This window comes from Bombina bombina, chromosome 5, assembly GCF_027579735.1.
Source record: "Bombina bombina isolate aBomBom1 chromosome 5, aBomBom1.pri, whole genome shotgun sequence".
Lineage (NCBI taxonomy): Eukaryota > Metazoa > Chordata > Amphibia > Anura > Bombinatoridae > Bombina > Bombina bombina.
In genome coordinates this window covers 968,045,229-968,064,532 of record NC_069503.1, presented here as the reverse complement: position 1 = coordinate 968,064,532, position 19,304 = coordinate 968,045,229, and the positions used below count along the sequence as shown (strand labels likewise).

General features: G+C 42.3%; 1 protein-coding gene across 1 annotated transcript in view; it reads right to left on the bottom strand.

Moving 5' to 3' along the window:
- Nucleotides 1-19,304, bottom strand: part of WWP1 (WW domain containing E3 ubiquitin protein ligase 1) — a 530,531-nt gene that overhangs the window by 177,838 nt on the left and 333,389 nt on the right. The window contains exon 8 of the mRNA XM_053715174.1: nt 12,356-12,686. Coding sequence (XP_053571149.1) covers nt 12,356-12,686 — 331 coding nt within the window. The remainder of the gene's footprint in view (nt 1-12,355; nt 12,687-19,304) is intronic.

The following is a 19,304-nucleotide window of genomic DNA, read 5'->3' as shown; positions in this document are numbered from 1 at the left end:
TCCCTTTAATCTTATAAAAACAATTTATGTAAGAACTTACCAGATAAATTAATTTCTTTCATGGTGGCGAGAGTCCACAAGCTTGTTACTGATGGGATATACATTCCTACCAGGAGGAGGCAAAGTTTCCCAAACCTCAAATGCCCCAAAATGTGCTTATACTAACTCTCAAAAAAAATGGGTGGGCCTCGTGGACTCTCACCACTATGACAGAAATTAATTTATCAGGTAAGTTCTTACATAAATGATGTTGTTTTCTTTCATATAGGTGGCAAGAGTCCACAAGCTTGTAACTGATGGGACAATACCCAAGTTGTGGAAGTCTGCGAGTAAGAATAAAAGGGAGGGATAAAATAAAAACAGCTATTTTCGCTGAGAAATTAAATCCAAAAAGAATTAAGTTTCTTTAAAAATTAAAATTTTTTTTAAAATTTATGCTTACCTGATAAATGTATTTCTTTCTTTCTTATCACGTGGAGTCCGCGGAATCATCAATTACTGTTGGGAATACCACTCCTGGCCAGCTGGAGGAGGCAAAGAGCACCAAAGCAAAGATGTTAAGTATCACTTGCCTTCCCACAACCCCCAGTCATTCGACAGAAGGAAAAGGAAAGAAAGGAAATAACTGAAGGTGTAAAGGTGCCTGAGGTTTATATAAAAAACTGTCTGAAAACAAGGGAGGGCCGTGGACTCACCGTGTCAAGAAATAAATACATTTATCAGGTAAGCATACATTTTGTTGACTTTCTTAAGACACGGTGAGTCCATGGAATCATCAGTTACTGTTGGGAATCAATACCCAAGCTAGAGGACACAGATGATTAGGGAGGGACAAGACAGGAAACCTAAACAGAAGGCACAATCGCTTTAAGAACCTCTCTCCCAAAAGAAAAATGTGCAAAGAAGGCCAAGTCGTAGCCTTACAAATCTGTTCTACAGAAACCTCATTCTTGAAAGCCCAAGAAGAAGAAACAGCCCTAGTGGAATGAACTGCAATTCTCTCAGGAGGCTGCTGTCCAGCAGACTCACAAGCCAAACGAATAATACTTCTCACCCAGAGAGAAAGAGAAGTGGCAGTAGCTTTCTGATCTCTACGTTTTCCAGAAAAGCAAACAATCAAAGCAGAAGACTGGCGAAATTCCTTAGTAGTCTGCAATAAAATTTAAGGACCCGCACAATATCTAGGTTGTGTAACGAACGTTCTTTATGAGAAGGATTAAAACAGAGAGAAGGAACAACAATTTCCTGATTAATATTTCTGTCTGAAACAACCTTAGAAAGAAAACCAAGCTTGGAACAAAGAACTACCTTATCTGCATGAAATATGAGATAAGGAGAGTCACACTGCAAAGCTGAGAGTTCAGAAACCCTCAGAGCAGAGAACTAGTAGTAAGAAACAAAACCTTTCAAGATAATAACTTAATATCTATGGAATGCATAGGCTTAAACGGAGTCTGTAGTAAAACTTAAGAACCACGTTAAGACTCCAAGGTGGAGCCACAGATTTAAACACAGGCCTGATTCTGACCAGGGCCTGACAAAAAGATTGTACATCCGGCACGTCCGCCGGGCGCTTGTGTAACAAAATAGATAGAGCAGAAATCTGACCCTTGAGGGTACTGACAGAGAACCCCTTCTCCAGGCCTTCCTGGAGAAAAGATAAGATTCTTGGAATCCTGACTCTACTCCAAGAATATGCTTTAGTCTCACACCAAAAAAAAGCCTGAATCATGGTCTCAATGACCGATTCAGAAAATCCACGCTTAGCAAAATCAAGCGTTCCATCTCTAAGCAGCCATCTTCAGAGAAACGAGATTTGGATGAAGGAAAGGCCCCTAAAGTAGGTGATACTTCCTCAGAGGGAGTCTCCACGGGGTAGAGACAACATTTCTACTAGATCTGCATACCAGATCCTGCACAGTCACACAGGTGTTATTAGAATCACCAACACTCTCTCCTGCTTGATCCGAGCAATGATTTATGAAAGGAGAGCAAACTGAGGAAAGAGATATGCCAACCTGAAGTTCCAAGGAACTGCCAGAGCATCTATCAGAAAGGCTTGAGGGTCTCTTGACCTAGAATCGTACTTTGGGAGCTTGGCGTTCTGACGAGACGCCATCAGATCCAATTCCAGTAAATCCCCATTTGGTTGTTAAACTTGAGAACACTTTCGGATGAAGTTCCCACTCCCCGGGGTGGAAAGTCCGTCTGCTCAGGAAATCAGCTCATGGGATATGGATGGCAGATAGACAGCAACTGTGAGCCTCTGCCCACTGAATGATTCACGCCACCTCCTTCATGGTTAAGGAACTCCGAGTTCCCACCAGGAGGTTGATGTAAGCCACTGAGGTTATGTTTTCTGACTGGAACCTGATAAACCGGGCTAGAGCCAGTTGAGGCCAAGCCATCAAGGCGTGGAAGATCACTCAACTCCAAAATGTTTATGGGGAAAGCAGAGTCCTCTTGAGACCAAAGTCCCTGCGTCTTCAACGAATCCCAGACTGCTCCCCAACCCATCAGGCTGGCGCCCATGGTCACAAGCACCCCAGAGGATCTCTGAAAGCATGTCCTCTGGGACAGATGTTCTTGAGACAGCTACCATGGAAAGGAGTCTCTTGTTTGTTGATCCAGTACTATCCTCTGAGATAGATCTGCATAATCCCTGTTCTATTGGGCAACATGCATAGCTGTAATGGACTCAGGAGGAACCGAGCAAAAGGAACTATGTTCATGGAAGCTACCATCAAATCAATTACCTCCATACATTGGGCCACTGATGGCCGTAACACAGACTGTAGGGGCAGGAAAGCGGAAAGAATCTTGGCCCTTCTGACCTCAATCAGAAATATTTTCATTGATAGGGAATCTTTGATGGTTCCTAAGAAGATCACTCTTGCAGCCGGAACAAGAGAGCTTTTCTCCATGTTGATTAACCGTGGCAACGAAGAAAAGATAACAAGATCTTTGTATGAGATTCTGCTAGTTGTAAAGATGGTGCCTGGACCAGAATGTCATCCAGAGAGGGCGCCACTTCAACTCCGTGGGACCAATTACTGCCAATAGAGCTCCCAGGACTTTTGAGAAAATTCTGGGTGCTGTTGCGAGGCCAAATGGAAGCGCTACAAATTGAAAGTGTTTGTCCAGATTGGCAAATCTCAGAAATTTGAGATGATCCCTGTGATTAGGAATGTGTAGGTACACATCCTTCAGGTCCATGGTAGTCATGAATTGACCCTCCTGGACCAGAGGAAAGATGGAAGGATTGTCTCCATCTTGAAGGACGGCACTCTGAGAAATTTGTAGATCTAGAATGGGTCTGAAAGTTCCCTCTTTTTTGAGAACCACAAACAGGTTGGAGTAGAACCCGAGACATTGTTCCTGTATTGGGACTGGAACTATTACTCCCAAGAGGGAAAGATCCTGTACACATTTCAAGAACGCCTCTTTTGATTTGGTCTACAGATAATCTTGAGAGGTGGAATCTGCCCCTGGGAGGAAAAGTCTTGAACTTGTAACCTTAGGAAACTATGTCCACTGTCCACGGGTCTGGGACATCTCGTTTCCAAGCTTGCGAAAACATCGGCTGACCAAGATTTCAGCCACAATGCTCTGTGCACTAACACAGCAAAGTCCGATATTTTGGCACCCAATTTAATGCCCTACAAGAGAGCGTCAGTAATAAAGGAATTGGCCAATTTAAGAGCCGTAATCCTATCTTAGATTCCCTCTAAAGGAGTGTCTACCAGAAGAGACTCAGAAAAGGCGCCGAACCATTAGGCTGCAGCACTTGTCACAGTGGCGATACACACTGCAGGTTGCCATTGGAGATCCTGATGAACATTTTCTTTAAATAAGCCCCTGGCTTTTCTTAAAGGAGCAGCTATCCTCAATAGGAATAGAAGTTCTCTTAGCCAGAGTAGAAATAGCCCCTTCTATGTTAGACACCGATTGCCACGACTCCTTAATGGAGACAGCAACAGGTAACGTCTTATTAAAGACAGGGGACGCGGAAAAGGAACCCCAGACCCCTCCCATACCTGTGCTATAATCTCTGTGGCACAGTCTGGCACAGTATAGAACTCCAAAGTGGAAGGACATCAAAGAATTAATTAAGCTTGTCAGATTTCCTAGGGATGACAATAGTAGGAATATCTGAGTTGACAACAGTAGGAATATCCGAGTTGACAAGAGTAACCAAAAACCTCCTTTAACAGTACACGGAGGTGTTCAAGTTTACATCTGAAGGATACAACTTCAGCATCAAATGAAGGAATTATACTGTCCGAATCTGAGATTTCACCCTCAGAGGCTACCGATATATCTTCCTTATCAGACTTAGCAGAAAGGATAACTTGGGTAACAGAAGTCGGAGCAGAAACCCTACTATTTGAATCTTTAATTTTCCTCTTGTGTTTTCCCTGTAGCATGGAAATGACAGCTAATGCCGCAGATATCGCAGAGGATACCTGGGCAGCAATCTTTGCTTGTAAAAAAACTCCTCCAGGAGATTAAGAGGAACTGCAGAGCACTGCATGTGACACCAATAAGGCTTGGGACATATAAGGAGAATGCTGTGGCATAGCTTGAACAGCATCAACCTGGGAGACTGATGGCTCAGAAACAAGGAGTCTATCTTTATGAGTAACAGTCTCAAAAAATAATATAATATATGCAGGTACTGTACCTTTACATTTTAACATGAACTGTACCTTTAAGGTTAATTAAACAAACTGTGCCTTAAATAATTAAACTTAGTAGTCCCCCAAAGGACTACCTGTGTCCTAAAGCAATCTTTAGGACACCTTATGTACTGTACCTTTAAGGATAATTAAATAAACTGTGCCTTTAAATTAAACATAGTAGTCCCCAAAGGACAATCTGTGTTCCTAAGGTAATCTTACAAAATATGCAAATCATTTGGCGTGAGAAGACAATTTTCACATTAGGGACAATTTGATACTCTGATTTAAATGCCTACCTGTCCCCCCCCCACCAACCGGACAGCAATTGCGATCCCACAGAGCAGGATTTAGACAGATTGTCATAACAACCCCTTCTCCATAAAAAGCAGGTCTCCTAACACTGCGCAACAGCTTCGGACTGTATTGAGAAGCGCATCACATGACAGACGCTGCTACAGGGAAAGCGCGCACTTCAGTCAGAGGAGAAAGCCCGCCTCAGCAAAACACCAGGGAGAAGTACCCGCCTCCAAATTAATGGAGACGGCTCCAAAACGGCAATCTGCAACTCTGTGTCGCTATTAGTACAAGCACATAGCTCGCTCTCAATCTGTGTCCTTTGAACACTGATTCAGAGCCCAAAAAACAGAATTTATGTTTACCTGATAAATTACTTTCTCCAACGGTGTGTCCGGTCCACGGCGTCATCCTTACTTGTGGGATATTCTCTTCCCCAACAGGAAATGGCAAAGAGCCCAGCAAAGCTGGTCACATGATCCCTCCTAGGCTCCGCCTACCCCAGTCATTCGACCGACGTTAAGGAGGAATATTTGCATAGGAGAAACCATATGTTACCGTGGTGACTGTAGTTAAAGAAAATAAATTATCAGACCTGATTAAAAAAAAAAAACCAGGGCGGGCCGTGGACCGGACACACCGTTGGAGAAAGTAATTTATCAGGTAAACATAAATTCTTTTTTCTCCAACATAGGTGTGTCCGGTCCACGGCGTCATCCTTACTTGTGGGAACCAATACCAAAGCTTTAGGACACGGATGAAGGGAGGGAGCAAATCAGGTCACCTAAATGGAAGGCACCACGGCTTGCAAAACCTTTCTCCCAAAAATAGCCTCAGAAGAAGCAAAAGTATCAAATTTGTAAAATTTAGAAAAAGTGTGCAGTGAAGACCAAGTCGCTGCCTTACATATCTGATCAACAGAAGCCTCGTTCTTGAAGGCCCATGTGGAAGCCACAGCCCTAGTGGAGTGAGCTGTGATTCTTTCAGGAGGCTGCCGTCCGGCAGTCTCATAAGCCAATCGGATAATGCTTTTAATCCAGAAGGAGAGAGAGGTAGAAGTTGCTTTTTGACCTCTCCGTTTACCAGAATAAACAACAAACAAAGACAAAGTTTGTCTGAAATCCTTAGTAGCTGCTAAGTAAAATTTGAGAGCACGAACTACATCCAAGTTGTGCAACAAACGTTCCTTCTTTGAAACTGGATTAGGACACAAAGAAGGCACAACTATCTCCTGGTTAATGTTTTTGTTAGAAACAACTTTTGGAAGAAAACCAGGTTTAGTACGCAAAACCACCTTATCTGCATGGAACACCAGATAAGGAGAAGAACACTGCAGAGCAGATAATTCTGAAACTCTTCTAGCAGAAGAAACTGCAACCAAAAACAAAACTTTCCAAGATAATAACTTAATATCAACGGAATGTAAGGGTTCAAACGGAACCCCCTGAAGAACTGAAAGAACTAGGTTGAGACTCCAAGGAGGAGTCCAAATTTTGTAAACAGGCTTGATTCTAACCAGAGCCTGAACAAAGGCTAGAACATCTGGCACAGCTGCCAGCTTTTTGTGAAGTAACACAGACAAGGCAGAAATCTGTCCCATCAAGGAACTTGCAGATAATCCTTTTTCCAATCCTTCTCGAAGGAAGGATAGACTCTTAGGAATCTTAACCTTGTCCCAAGGGAATCCTGCAGATTCACACCAACAGATATACCAAATTATGTGGTAATTTTTCTGGTTACAGGCTTTCAGGCCTGAACAAGAGTATTAATAACAGAATCTGAGAACCCTCGCTTTGATAAGATCAAGCGTTCAATCTCCAAGCAGTCAGCTGGAGTGGGTCGAACGGACCTAGAACAAGAAGGTCTCGTCTCAAAGGTAGCTTCCATAGTGGAGCCGATGACATATTCACCAGATCTGCATACCAAGTCCTGCGTGGCCACGCAGGAGCTATCAAAATCACCGACGCCCTCTCCTGATTGATCCTGGCTACCAGCCTGGGGATGAGAGGAAACGGCGGGAACACATAAGCTAGTTTGAAGGTCCAAGGTGCTACTAGTGCATCCACTAGAGCCGCCTTGGGATCCCTGGATCTGTACCCGTAGTAAGGAACTCTGAAGTTCTGACGAGAGGCCATCAGATCCATGTCTGGAATGCCCCACGGTTGAGTGACTTGGGCAAAGATTTCCGGATGGAGTTCCCACTCCCCCGGATGCAATGTCTGACGACTCAGAAAATCCGCTTCCCAATTTTCCACTCCTGGGATGTGGATAGCAGACAGGTGGCAGGAGTGAGACTCCGCCCATAGAATGATTTTGGTCACTTCTTCCATCGCTAGGGAACTCCTTGTTCCCCCCTGATGGTTGATGTATGAACTTGGCCCTCGCTAGCTGAGGCCAAGCTTTGAGAGCATTGAATATCGCTCTCAGTTCCAGAATATTTATCGGTAGAAGAGATTCTACCCGAGACCAAAGACCCTGAGCTTTCAGGGATCCCCAGACCGCGCCCCAGCCCATCAGACTGGCGTCGGTCGTGACAATGACCCACTCTGGTCTGCGGAAGGTCATCCCTTGTGACAGGTTGTCCAGGGACAGCCACCAACGGAATGAGTCTCTGGTCCTCTGATTTTCTTGTATCTTCGGAGACAAGTCTGAATAGTCCCCATTCCACTGACTGAGCATGAACAGTTGTAATGGTCTTAGATGAATGCGCACAAAAGGAACTATGTCCATTGCCGCTACCATCAAACCTATCACTTCCATGCACTGCGCTATGGAAGGAAGAGGAACGGAATGAAGTATCCGACAAGAGTCTAGAAGTTTTGTTTTTCTGGCTTCTGTCAGAAAAATCCTCATTTCTAAGGAGTCTATTATAGTTCCCAAGAAGGGAACCCTCGTTGACGGAGATAGAGAACTCTTTTCCACGTTCACTTTCCATCCGTGAGATCTGAGAAAGGCCAGGACAATGTCCGTGTGAGCCTTTACTTGAGGAAGGGACGACGCTCGAATCAGAATGTCGTCCAAGTAAGGTACTACAGCAATGCCCCTTGGTCTTAGCACCGCCAGAAGGGACCCTAGTACCTATGAGAAAATCCTAGGAGCAGTGGCTAATCCGAAAGAAAACGCCACGAACTGGAAATGCTTGTCCAGGAATGCAAACCTTAGGAACCGATGATGTTCCTTGTGGATAGGAATATGTAGATATGCATCCTTGAAATCCACCTTGGTCATGAATTGACCTTCCTGGATGGAAGGAAGAAGTGTTCGAATGGTTTCCATCTTGAACGATGGAACCTTGAGAAACTTGTTCAAGATCTTGAGATCTAAGATTGGTCTGAACGTTCCCTCTTTTTTGGGAACTATGAACAGATTGGAGTAGAACCCCATCCCTTGTTCTCCTAATGGAACAGGATGAATCACTCCCATTTTTAGCAGGTCTTCTACCCAATGTAAGAATGCCTGTCTTCTTATGTGGTCTGAAGACAACTGAGACCTGTGGAACCTCCCCCTTGGAGGAAGCCCCTTGAACTCCAGAGAATAACCTTGGGAGACTATTTCTAGCGCCCAAGGATCCAGAACATCTCTTGCCCAAGCCTGAGCGAAGAGAGAGAGTCTGCCCCCCACCAGATCCGGTCCCGGATCGGGGGCCCGCATTTCATGCTGTCTTGGTAGCAGTGGCAGGTTTCCTGGCCTGCTTTCCTTTGTTCCAGCCTTGCATAGGTCTCCAGGCTGGATTGGCTTGAGAAGTATTACCTTCCTGCTTAGAGGACGTAGCCCTTGGGGCTGATCCGTTTCTGCGAAAGGGACGAAACTTAGGTTTATTTTTGGTCTTGAAAAGACCTATCCTGAGGAAGGGCGTGGCCCTTGCCCCCAGTGATATCAGAGATAATCTCTTTCAAGTCAGGGCCAAAGAGTGTTTTCCCCTTGAAAGGAATGTCAAGCAATTTGTTCTTGGAAGACGCATCCGCTGCCCAAGATTTTAACCAAAGCGCTCTGCGCCACAATAGCAAACCCAGAATTTTTTCGCCGCTAACCTAGCCAATTGCAAGGTGGCGTCTAGGGTGAAAGAATTAGCCAATTTAAGAGCACGAATTCTGTCCATAATCTCCTCATAAGAAGAAGAATTACTAATAATCGCCTTTCCTAGCTCATCAAACTAGAAACACGCGGCTGCAGTGACAGGGACAATGCATGTAATTGGTTGTAGAAGGGAACCTTGCTGAACAAACATCTTTAGCAGACCTTCTAATTTTTTATCCATAGGATCTTGGAAAGCACAACTATCTTCTATGGGTATAGTGGCGCGCTTGTGTAGAGTAGAAACCGCCCCCTCGACCTTGGGGACTGTCTGCCATCAGTCCTTTCTGGGGTCGACTATAAGAAAACAATTTTATAAATATGGGGGGAGGTACTAAAGGTATACCGGGCCTGTCCCATTCTTTACTAACAATGTACGCCACCCGCTTGGATATAGGAAAAGCTTCGGGGGGCCCCGGGGCCTCTAAGAACTTTTCCATTTTACATAGTGGTTCTGGAATGACCAGATAATCACAATCATCCAAATTGGATAACACCTCCTTAAGCAGAGCGCGGAGATGTTCCAACTTAAATTTAAAAGTAATCACATCAGGTTCAGCTTGTTGAGAAATGTTTCCTGAATCTGAAATTTCTCCCTCAGACAAAACCTCCCTGGCCCCCTCAGACTGGTGTAGGGGCCCTTCAGAAACCATATCATCAGCGTTCTCATGCTCTACAGAATTTTCTAAAACAGAGCAGTCGCGCTTTCGCTGATAAGTGGGCATATTGGCTAAAATGTTTTTGATAGAATTACTTTAAATTTTAAACTAAACACACTTTATTACTGCAATTGCGAAAAAGTATGAAGGAATTGTTCAAAATTCACCAAAATTTCACCACAGTGTCTTAAAGCCTTAAAAGTATTGCACACCAAATTTGGAAGCTTTAACCCTTAAAATAACGGAACCGGAGCCGTTTTTATATTTAACCCCTTTACAGTCCCTGGAATCTGCTTTGCTGAGACCCAACCAAGCCCAAAGGGGAATACGATACCAAATGATGCCTTCAGAAAGACTTTTCTATGTATCAGAGCTCCACACACATGCAGCTGCATGCCATGCTGTCCTCAAAAACAAGTGCGCCATACCGGCGCGAAAATGAGGCTCTGACTATGATTAGGGAAAGCCCCTAAAGAATAAGGTGTCTAAAACAGTGCCTGCCGATATAATCATATCAAAATACCCAGAATAAATGATTCCTCAAGGCTAAATATGTGTTAATAATGAATCGATTTAGCCCAGAAAAAGTCTACAGTCTTAATAAGCCCTTGTGAAGCCCTTATTTACTATCTTAATAAACATGGCTTACCGGATCCCATAGGGAAAATGACAGCTTCCAGCATTACATCGTCTTGTTAGAATGTGTCATACCTCAAGCAGTAAGAGACTGCACACTGTTCCCCCAACTGAAGTTAATTGCTCTCAACAGTCCTGTGTGGAACAGCCATGGATTTTAGTTACGGTGCTAAAATCATTTTCCTCATACAAACAGAAATCTTCATCTCTTTTCTGTTTCTGAGTAAATAGTACATACCAGCACTATTTTAAAATAACAAACTCTTGATTGAATAATAAAAACTACAGTTAAACACTAAAAAACTCTAAGCCATCTCCGTGGAGATGTTGCCTGTACAACGGCAAAGAGAATGACTGGGGTAGGCGGAGCCTAGGAGGGATCATGTGACCAGCTTTGCTGGGCTCTTTGCCATTTCCTGTTGGGGAAGAGAATATCCCACAAGTAAGGATGACGCCGTGGACCGGACACACCTATGTTGGAGAAATAAACATTAACCCCTGAACCACCAATACAAATAAAACGCAAGTTTTGCAATAAATGTCTCTCATTCACATGTACCAGTGCCTGCTGCCTACCAAATAAGTCCTGATGGAGGATGAAGTCCCATAATAAGTGCAGAATTTCTTATTAACCCTTTAGTACCAGTCTTTCCTTCCCAGAGGTAAGCAAAAATGGCACTTACCTGCACATCCAGCTGTCCGGCAGGGGGACAGCCCACCCGGTATGAGAGAAAGCCACTCCTCACAGACCTGTGGATAGAAGAAATTAACAAGTAAGCCTACTCTGGCATTCTGTTTGAGGGCAGCAATCCTGTCAGGAAAACGCAGTTAGGCCCACCCCACAAGTTCCTTACCTGCTCAGGCTTCCAAACGAAAAAAAATCTTGATAGAAGAAACTTAATCAGACACCTAAAACTTCACCTCCTCCTTGCACTGAAGGCAAAGAGTATGACTGGGGATTGTGGGAAGGGAAGTGATACTCAACAGCTTTGCTGTGGTGCTCTTTGCCTCTTCCTGCTGGCCAGGAGTGATATTCCCAACAGTAATTGATGATTCTGTGGACTCACCGTGTCTTAAGAAAGAAACTCAAATTAAAGGCACTAGAATCAAACCGAGACAGCTGCCTTAAGAACCTTTCTACCAAAAGCTTCTTCTGAAGAAGTAAAAACATCAAAATGGTAAAATTGAGGTATGAGTGAGGTGGGAGGCATTTTATAGGCATGAGGTTTGGGAAACTTTGCCTCCTCCTGGAAGGAATGTATAACCCATCAGTAACAAGCTCGTGGACTCTCGCCACCTATATGAAAGAAAGACAGATTACTATATTGAGAAGATTTTGCGGGGAAATGGGAATTATTGAGCAAGTTAAGAAAAACTTTTTTAGACCCTAAAAATGAATAGTGAAATCATCAAAATGTAATGAAACAATCCATACCGATTTTTTAAAAGGATAAATGCAAAATACATCATTACTTTAAGATACAGAAATAAAATTTGATCCCAATAAAAAAAACTCAAAAATAAAATCTTGATACACTGCGCAAGGTTAAACATAACTAGGCTTCGTAATTTAATATAAATGTAAAAATATATTGATACCTTTTAGAAAGCAAATGAAACAGGATGTAGAAATGAAGAGTTAGTGACCATAAAGCTGTTTTTGTATGAATATTCATTAGGCATATATTGCATGCAGTCTGCTAGTGAAGATTACAGAGTGAATCTTACAAATACTGCAAAATAAGGAACTTTTACAATTAAGAGGGAATATCTTTAAAACCGTATTTATTATGAACCTACACCTTAAAATTTGATGTGAAAGTGGTTGTGTGTTAATAAAAAGTGTTTATCATTATGTAATAGTAATAGAACAAGTGTTACTAGAGGATGCTAGCCAAGCACAAGAAACACACTGATATCCCTGCACTGCAGACACTGTTGTAATAGATGTGACAAGCACTCTGTTCTGGGAACATTAGCAGACTAGAAAAACAAAATCTATCCGCATACCCAGGTGGTAATGGCTCTGCAGTGGAGCTGGGCTGCTGTCTTACAGGATCCGCTGAGGTTGAAGAGGACGACTGCCTGGGTTTAGAAGCTTCTGGGGTCGTGCTGCCAGCAGCAGATGATATGACAGAGTCTGTAGCCCTTACAGGTTCGGAGAGAGGGCTGGCAGTGCTGTTTGCTGCAGATGTGCTGGTCTCCGTAGGATTAGCTGCTTGTATGCCTGCTGTATCATTCGTAATGTCCGTGCAATCTGATATGAGGGCTCCTGCAGGAGCTGCTAAAGCTTCATGGGAAGATGTGCTACTTGCTTCAGATGCAGCAGCTGTGCCGTTAACTGAAAATGAACAATAATTACTTTCAGGAAAGGATCTAAGCAAATGCGTTTTATACATGTGTGTGCAACAGAAACCAGATAATAGAACCAATATATTTATTGCGCTATGAAAAAAACAGCACATGTATGAAACTTACAATATGTAGGTGTGCATTACTAAACTCCTCTAATACATATGCAGTGTGTACTCCAGCAAATAAATTACTGCATTTCAACAAAATCTCCATACAAAACAAATGTTTAATACATAATTAAACTGTAAAGTGTCTATGGTTTTGTTTTTCAGAGACAAACGAGCTCCTGCACTGATCAAGCAATATTTGAGTAGAATGAAGCTGAGTAAGGTTTCTGAATCCAAGAGGATATACTTCAGCCTCTGTGGGGGAGTAAAGAAACCAAAGAAAGTCAAAGGTAAACTGCAGAAAAAGCAGGCAGAACGACATAAAATACACTGCACAGTTTGCTGACACTATGCATAATTAAACATTTCATGAAATACACAGAAACAAGTAAACTATTTTGCAGACACCTTTGTTGCTAACTAATGCCCTGGAGACCAGCTTAGTTGTGAGGGAAAAGGCCGTTTGTTTAATCTGTTGATGATCCTGGCAGCACAGTAATTGTGCCTCTAGAGGTCTGAAGACAACATATAATAGTCTAGATGTGGCACTGTCATCAGCATAGCTGCTAACACCACCAATATCAGTTTGTTAAAGTATCATGGTTCTACTGAATACTCCTCAATAATTGGTATTTTACAAATTGTAACTGTTAAATTGTTTTGCTTTTGTAAAATGTTTTCTGCCAACTAAAATTTTGTTTTTTTTTCATGATTGCTAAGTCGTGGCTCTGTCCATCAACAGATCTAAGGGAATTGTTCACATCACCCAGTGACATATCAAGTTAAAGGGACCTAAAATCCCTAAAAACATAATTTAACCTTACATGATAAATTAACTTCTTTCATGGTGGTGAGAGTCCATGATGCATTATCCCTGGGCATTACTCTTCCCTACTATTAGGAGGAGGCAAAGATTCCCAAACCCCAAGAGCTCTATAAAACCCCTCCCACCTCACAGGTACCTCAGTCTAATGTATAGCCAAGCGAAAATGAGATGGAAATAAGAGCAAAAAATAAAAGGAGCATGGGGGAAAAAAAAAAAAAAGACATGCATAAGAAAAATGTAAAAAAACAAACAAAAACACCAATACACAGGGTGGGGTACGAGACTCTCACCACCATGAAAGAAATGAATTTATCAGGTAAGCATAAATTATGTTTTCTTTCATACAGGTGGTGAGAACCCACAATCCATTAATCCTAGGAACTAATACCCAAGCTGTGGAGTCCACGAGTAATGAGACATAAAGAGGCGGGATTTAAAAAAACACCTTTCTTTTTACTTCAGAACTATATCCACAAGGACCCAAAAAGGCAAAAATAAATCAAGCTGAGACAACTGTCTTGAGGACTTTCCTGCCAAAAGCTGCCTCAGAAGCAAAAACATCAAAATGGTAGAATTTAGTAAAAGTATGCAAAGAAGACCAAGTAGCTGCCTTGCAAATTAAATTTGGTCAACTGAAGCCTCATTCTTGAAAGCCCAAGAAGTGTAAACTGATCTTGAAGAATTAGCAGTAATCCAATTAGCAGTACTGCCTCAAAGTAAGCCTTATGGACCAAAACGTTTAACCAAGAGGCCAAAGAAACTGCACAAACTGCCATTTCCTAGAACCAGAAATGTTAAACTAGAAGTTTGTCTGAAATCCTTAGTAACATCAATATATGCTTCAAAGCTCTAGCAACATATAAATTATGCAAAAATCCCTCAAGCATTCTTGGGATTAGGACGCAAAGAAAGGACAACAATTTCCTACAGACAAGAAGGCTCACAAGAAAGAGCAGAAAATGCCAAAACTCATCTAGCATAAGAGATCGCCAAAATAAACAAAAAACTTTCCAAGAAAGAAGCTTAATTTCCACTATATGAACAGGCTCAAAAGGAGGAGCCTGCAACACCTTTAACACCAGGTTAAGACTCAAGGGAGGAGAAACTTGATTACAGGCTTAATTCGTGCCAAAGCCTGAACTAAACCATGAATGTCAGGAAGGTTAGGTAGTTTCCTATGAAACAAAACTGAAAGAGTAGACATCTAACCTTTCAAAGAACAGGCAGATAGGATGTTATCTAAACCATCCTGTAAGAACTGCAAAATTCTAGGAAAAGCCTTGATCTACACACCAAGCAATAAAAAGCTTCCAGACCTTATGATAAATCTCCCTAGTCATGGGCTTACGAGCCTGGATTAAAGTTTCAATCACAGAATCTGAAAAACCTCTGTTTAAGAACTGCTCAATCTCCATGCCATAATGCTTAGACATTTGAGATCTGAATGGAAAAAAACAGACCTTGAGATTGAAGGTCTGCTCGTAGAGGAAGAGGTCAAGGAGGAAAAGTGGACATCTGAAACCGACCTGCATACCAAATCCTGCAAGGCCAAGTTGGGGCAATTAGGATTACAAATGACTTCTCTAGCCTTATCTTGGAAATCATTCTGGGAGGAAGAACCAGAGGAGGAAACAGATAAGCAAGCAGAAATGACCAATGAGCTACTAGAGCACCAACAAACTCCACATGATAGTCCCTGGACCTCTCAAAGTACCTGGGAAATGTGTTGTTCATATGAGACGCCATCAGATCTTTCTCTGGGAGACCCCAAAGATCCACAATCTGATTAAACACATCCTGCTGAACAGACCATTCCCCTGGATGCAGAGACCGACAACTGAGAAAATCTGCTTCCTAATTGACTCCTGGAATATGAACTGTAAAAACTAGGCAGGAATTGACTTCTGCCTATGAAAGAATTAGAGTAATTTCCCTCATAGCTAGGGAACTGTGGGTTCCCCACTGATAATTGATATAACCCACTGCTGTGACATTGTCTGATTGAAAGCGGAGATGTGACTCCCTTTTAAAGAGAGGCCAAGTCTAAAGAGCCATGGAAATAGCAGAGAGTTCTAAAATATTTATTAGCAACCTCGCTTTTGAGGGGCCCAAACCCCTTGTGCTCCCAGAGACCACCAAGCAGCTTACCAACCTGAAAGACTTGCATCTGTAGTGATCACAGTACATGTAGGCCAAGCAAATGAAGCCCCCTGAATAATGAACTGATGATCCAGACACCAAGTCAGAGCCTGATTTGTACTGTGATCCAGAAAACATTTTTAAGATAGCCGAGTATGATCCCTGCACCACCGGCGAAGCATACAAAGCTGAAGAGGTCTCATGTGAAATCGAGCAAATAGAATTGCATCTGAAGCTGCAATTATGAGATCCAGTACTTCCATACAAAGAACAAAAGAGGGAAAGTAGAGAGACTGAAGGTGCAGACAGGCTGACACCAATTTTAGCCTTCTAAAGAAAGACTCATCGTGACTGAATCTATCTGAAACCCCAGAAAAGTAGAACTCTTTGGAAATTTGATTTTCTAACCATGCTGTTGAAGAAACCACAGCAGTCTGTTGGTGAGAGATTTTGCTAAAAGAAATGTTAAAGCTTGAACTTAGATATCGTCTAGGTAATGGAACACTGCAATACCCTGAGATCTGATCACAGACAATGGGTCACATGGAACCTTTGTGAAAATTCTTGGTGCTGTAGCCAGACCAAATGCTAGAGCAATAAACTGAAAATGCTCCCACTGAATTGGAACATGCAAATAAGCATTCTTTAAATCTACTGTGGACATAAACTGACCTTACTGAACAAAAGGCAGAATAGTCAGAATAGTTTCCATTCTGAAAGTAGGGAGGATACGACAAACTTGTTCAAAGCTTACAGATCTAGAACTGGTCTGAAAGTACCCTCCTCCTTTGGAACAATGACATTTTTTTATTAAAATCCACATTTCTGCAAAGGAACTGGAGAAATCACTCCGATAGTTTTCACACCTGAGACTAACTCAAAAAATGCTTGGGCCTTTAAGGAATTCCTTAAACATTGGACATTTAAAAAAAAAAAAAAAAAATCCTCTGGGAGGCCTTGTCTTTAAACCCTGGGAAACTATATTCAGAACCCAAGTATCTGGAACAGACTGAAACTAAGCTTGCTGAAAAAGGCCTAACCTGCTCCCTTACAGAGCCTCTGGATCGGTGGCCGCACCATCATAAAGACTTGGAAGTAGGGGTGGAATTTTTGGTTTGCTTAGATCTGTTCCAATTTGCACTAGGCCTCCAGACTCGGCCAGATTAAAGGACTACTCAATGCAGAAGAATTTCATAATTAACAAGTGCATAATAAAAAGACAATGCAATAGCACTTACTCTGAATTTCAAATAAGCAGTAAAAACAAATTTTGAAAAATGTATTTTTTTCCCATTATCCAGCCCGTATCATGTGACAGACATCAGCCAATCACAGACTAGTATATGTATACCCTGTGAGCTTGTGAACATGCTCAGTAGGATCTTGTTCCCCAGAAGAAACAAAAATAAAGCAGGAGACAGGTAGACTCCAAACCCGAAGCCTGGATAGAACTCAGCAAAATAGGAAGACGCAAGCAAAAACTAAGCTGTTAAAATGGAGATTAGTGCGCCCAACGTGAACGTACTAGAGGCATATGGACACTAACCAGACAGCCTAAGCGCAGGAAAAATAAATGCTCCTGGGCACGCAAACCTAAACGTACAGAGTCTAGAGGGATTGCACATTAAAAAAATAAACTAAATTATGCGCTAAAAATCTGACGAGCGCAAACAAAAATTAAAGGGGAATTATATATATAATTGTGTCACATGTAACTCGCTGCTAACTGGTTCTAAGTTCCACCATCCCCACACTAATAAAACCTACTTGATCAGGCATCGCCTAACTTGTACTTCTCAGTTTGTGATGTACTTTTTGACTTGCCCTTGTGGCCGTTATTACGTTGGTAAGACCACCACTACCTTCAGGGAGAGGCTTGCCAATCATAAAAGTGCCATCAGGGCTGCACTGAAGGATGGCAGCTCGGATCAGCCTGTGGCACGCCACTTTCTTGAACACAATCATTCAGTGTCATCTTTGAAAGCGATGCTCATTGACATGGTGATCTCCCCCAGAAGGGGTGTCAATAGGCATAATGAATTATTATGCTGTGAAAGCCGCTGGATCTATTGGCTGAATACACTCAGCCCTCATGGACTTAACATGCATTTAGATTATTCTGTGTTTTATTAATTTGACTATATATTTGATGATGTATTGGTCTTAACATTGTCTATGCATTATATCCACTACATCCTCCATTATCTTGCATATTGATTTTGTACGCATGTCCCCCTCTCTGCTTGGAAGGTGCACTGGAGGGGCTCCCCAGGTACATACTAAATGTTGCTTAGTGGTTTGAGCATTGCCATTTTGTGACTCTTTGGAGTGGTACCATGGTGTGTGCTGTTTTATGTTTTTTTCCACTAATATATGTCCACTAGTGTAGGTTCTGCAGACTTCCTCGTCCTAGTGGGTCATCTATTTGAGGTGTGTCTATAGGCTAGAGTACCCCATGTATTGGTATTGGATATTCACATCTGCATAATATTGGTCATGTCTTTTACTATGTATTTAAGTTCATAAGAGTGACGTTAAGTTTTCTCTTTATTATAGTTAGAACATGTGATCCAATCAACATCTATCTGATTTCATATTTCTGGTCCACTTGCTAGTTCTAGCATTTTAGTGGCTGCGGTTTGACAGATGCTGAATATGGGTACTATTGAGTTAATGAGGACATTCAGTCCCTATCTATCTTGTGGTATACGGTTGTTGCACTTGCCAGCATATATAGTGTCTGCTGTTTTGATAGCAGCTGAACACGGGTACCTTTTAGTTAATGAGTGCATTTAGCACTGTCAGGACTTATCCGGAGTGGATACAGCTGCGTTATGGTTGATTCTGACACACCCCTATGGCCAACCAATGAGAGCCAGGTGATGATGTCTTAAATAGGATCCGGTTTTTGATAGAGGCATTCTACTCTGCCGGTGGTGTTGTGTGCGGCTGTAAGTCACCGATATGAGGTAATGTACTATGGCGGTTTCTTATTAGTGTGGCTCAAAACATGGGGGTGCTGTATGTTTTCTCTAGTGCCGTGGGTGCCACATTCAGTTTCACTGCGGGTGTGACACGCATAGGACATGATGAGGACATAGTGTAAATGTCTTGTTGTAATGAGGTTTGCCTACATATTTCTTGAGTTTCGTATTCTTGTGAGTTCTCTGAGGTTAGGGCTCAGCGTGACTATTGCACGCAATGTTTGGATGGCAGGTGCGATGTGTTTGAGCATCTGGAATATTGCTACATTGTCTACTCGTTGCTATTGCATAACCCTGGTCTAAATGTTTCTTTGGCAGGTTATTATTGTGATAGCCTTGAAATCTGGATGATTCAATCATGGTGTTTATTCTAGTTTGCCATTTGAGTTTCAATATTTATAAGGTGATGCTATCTGGCTAAGGGTGTTTATTCGGTTCAGCTTTGTATTTCTGTTTGCAGTATATTGGCTATAACTGCCATACTATGGGGATGTGTCACCTTGATGAGTGATGCCTGGCTGGCATACCTCTCTTAGGGGTGTCTGTAT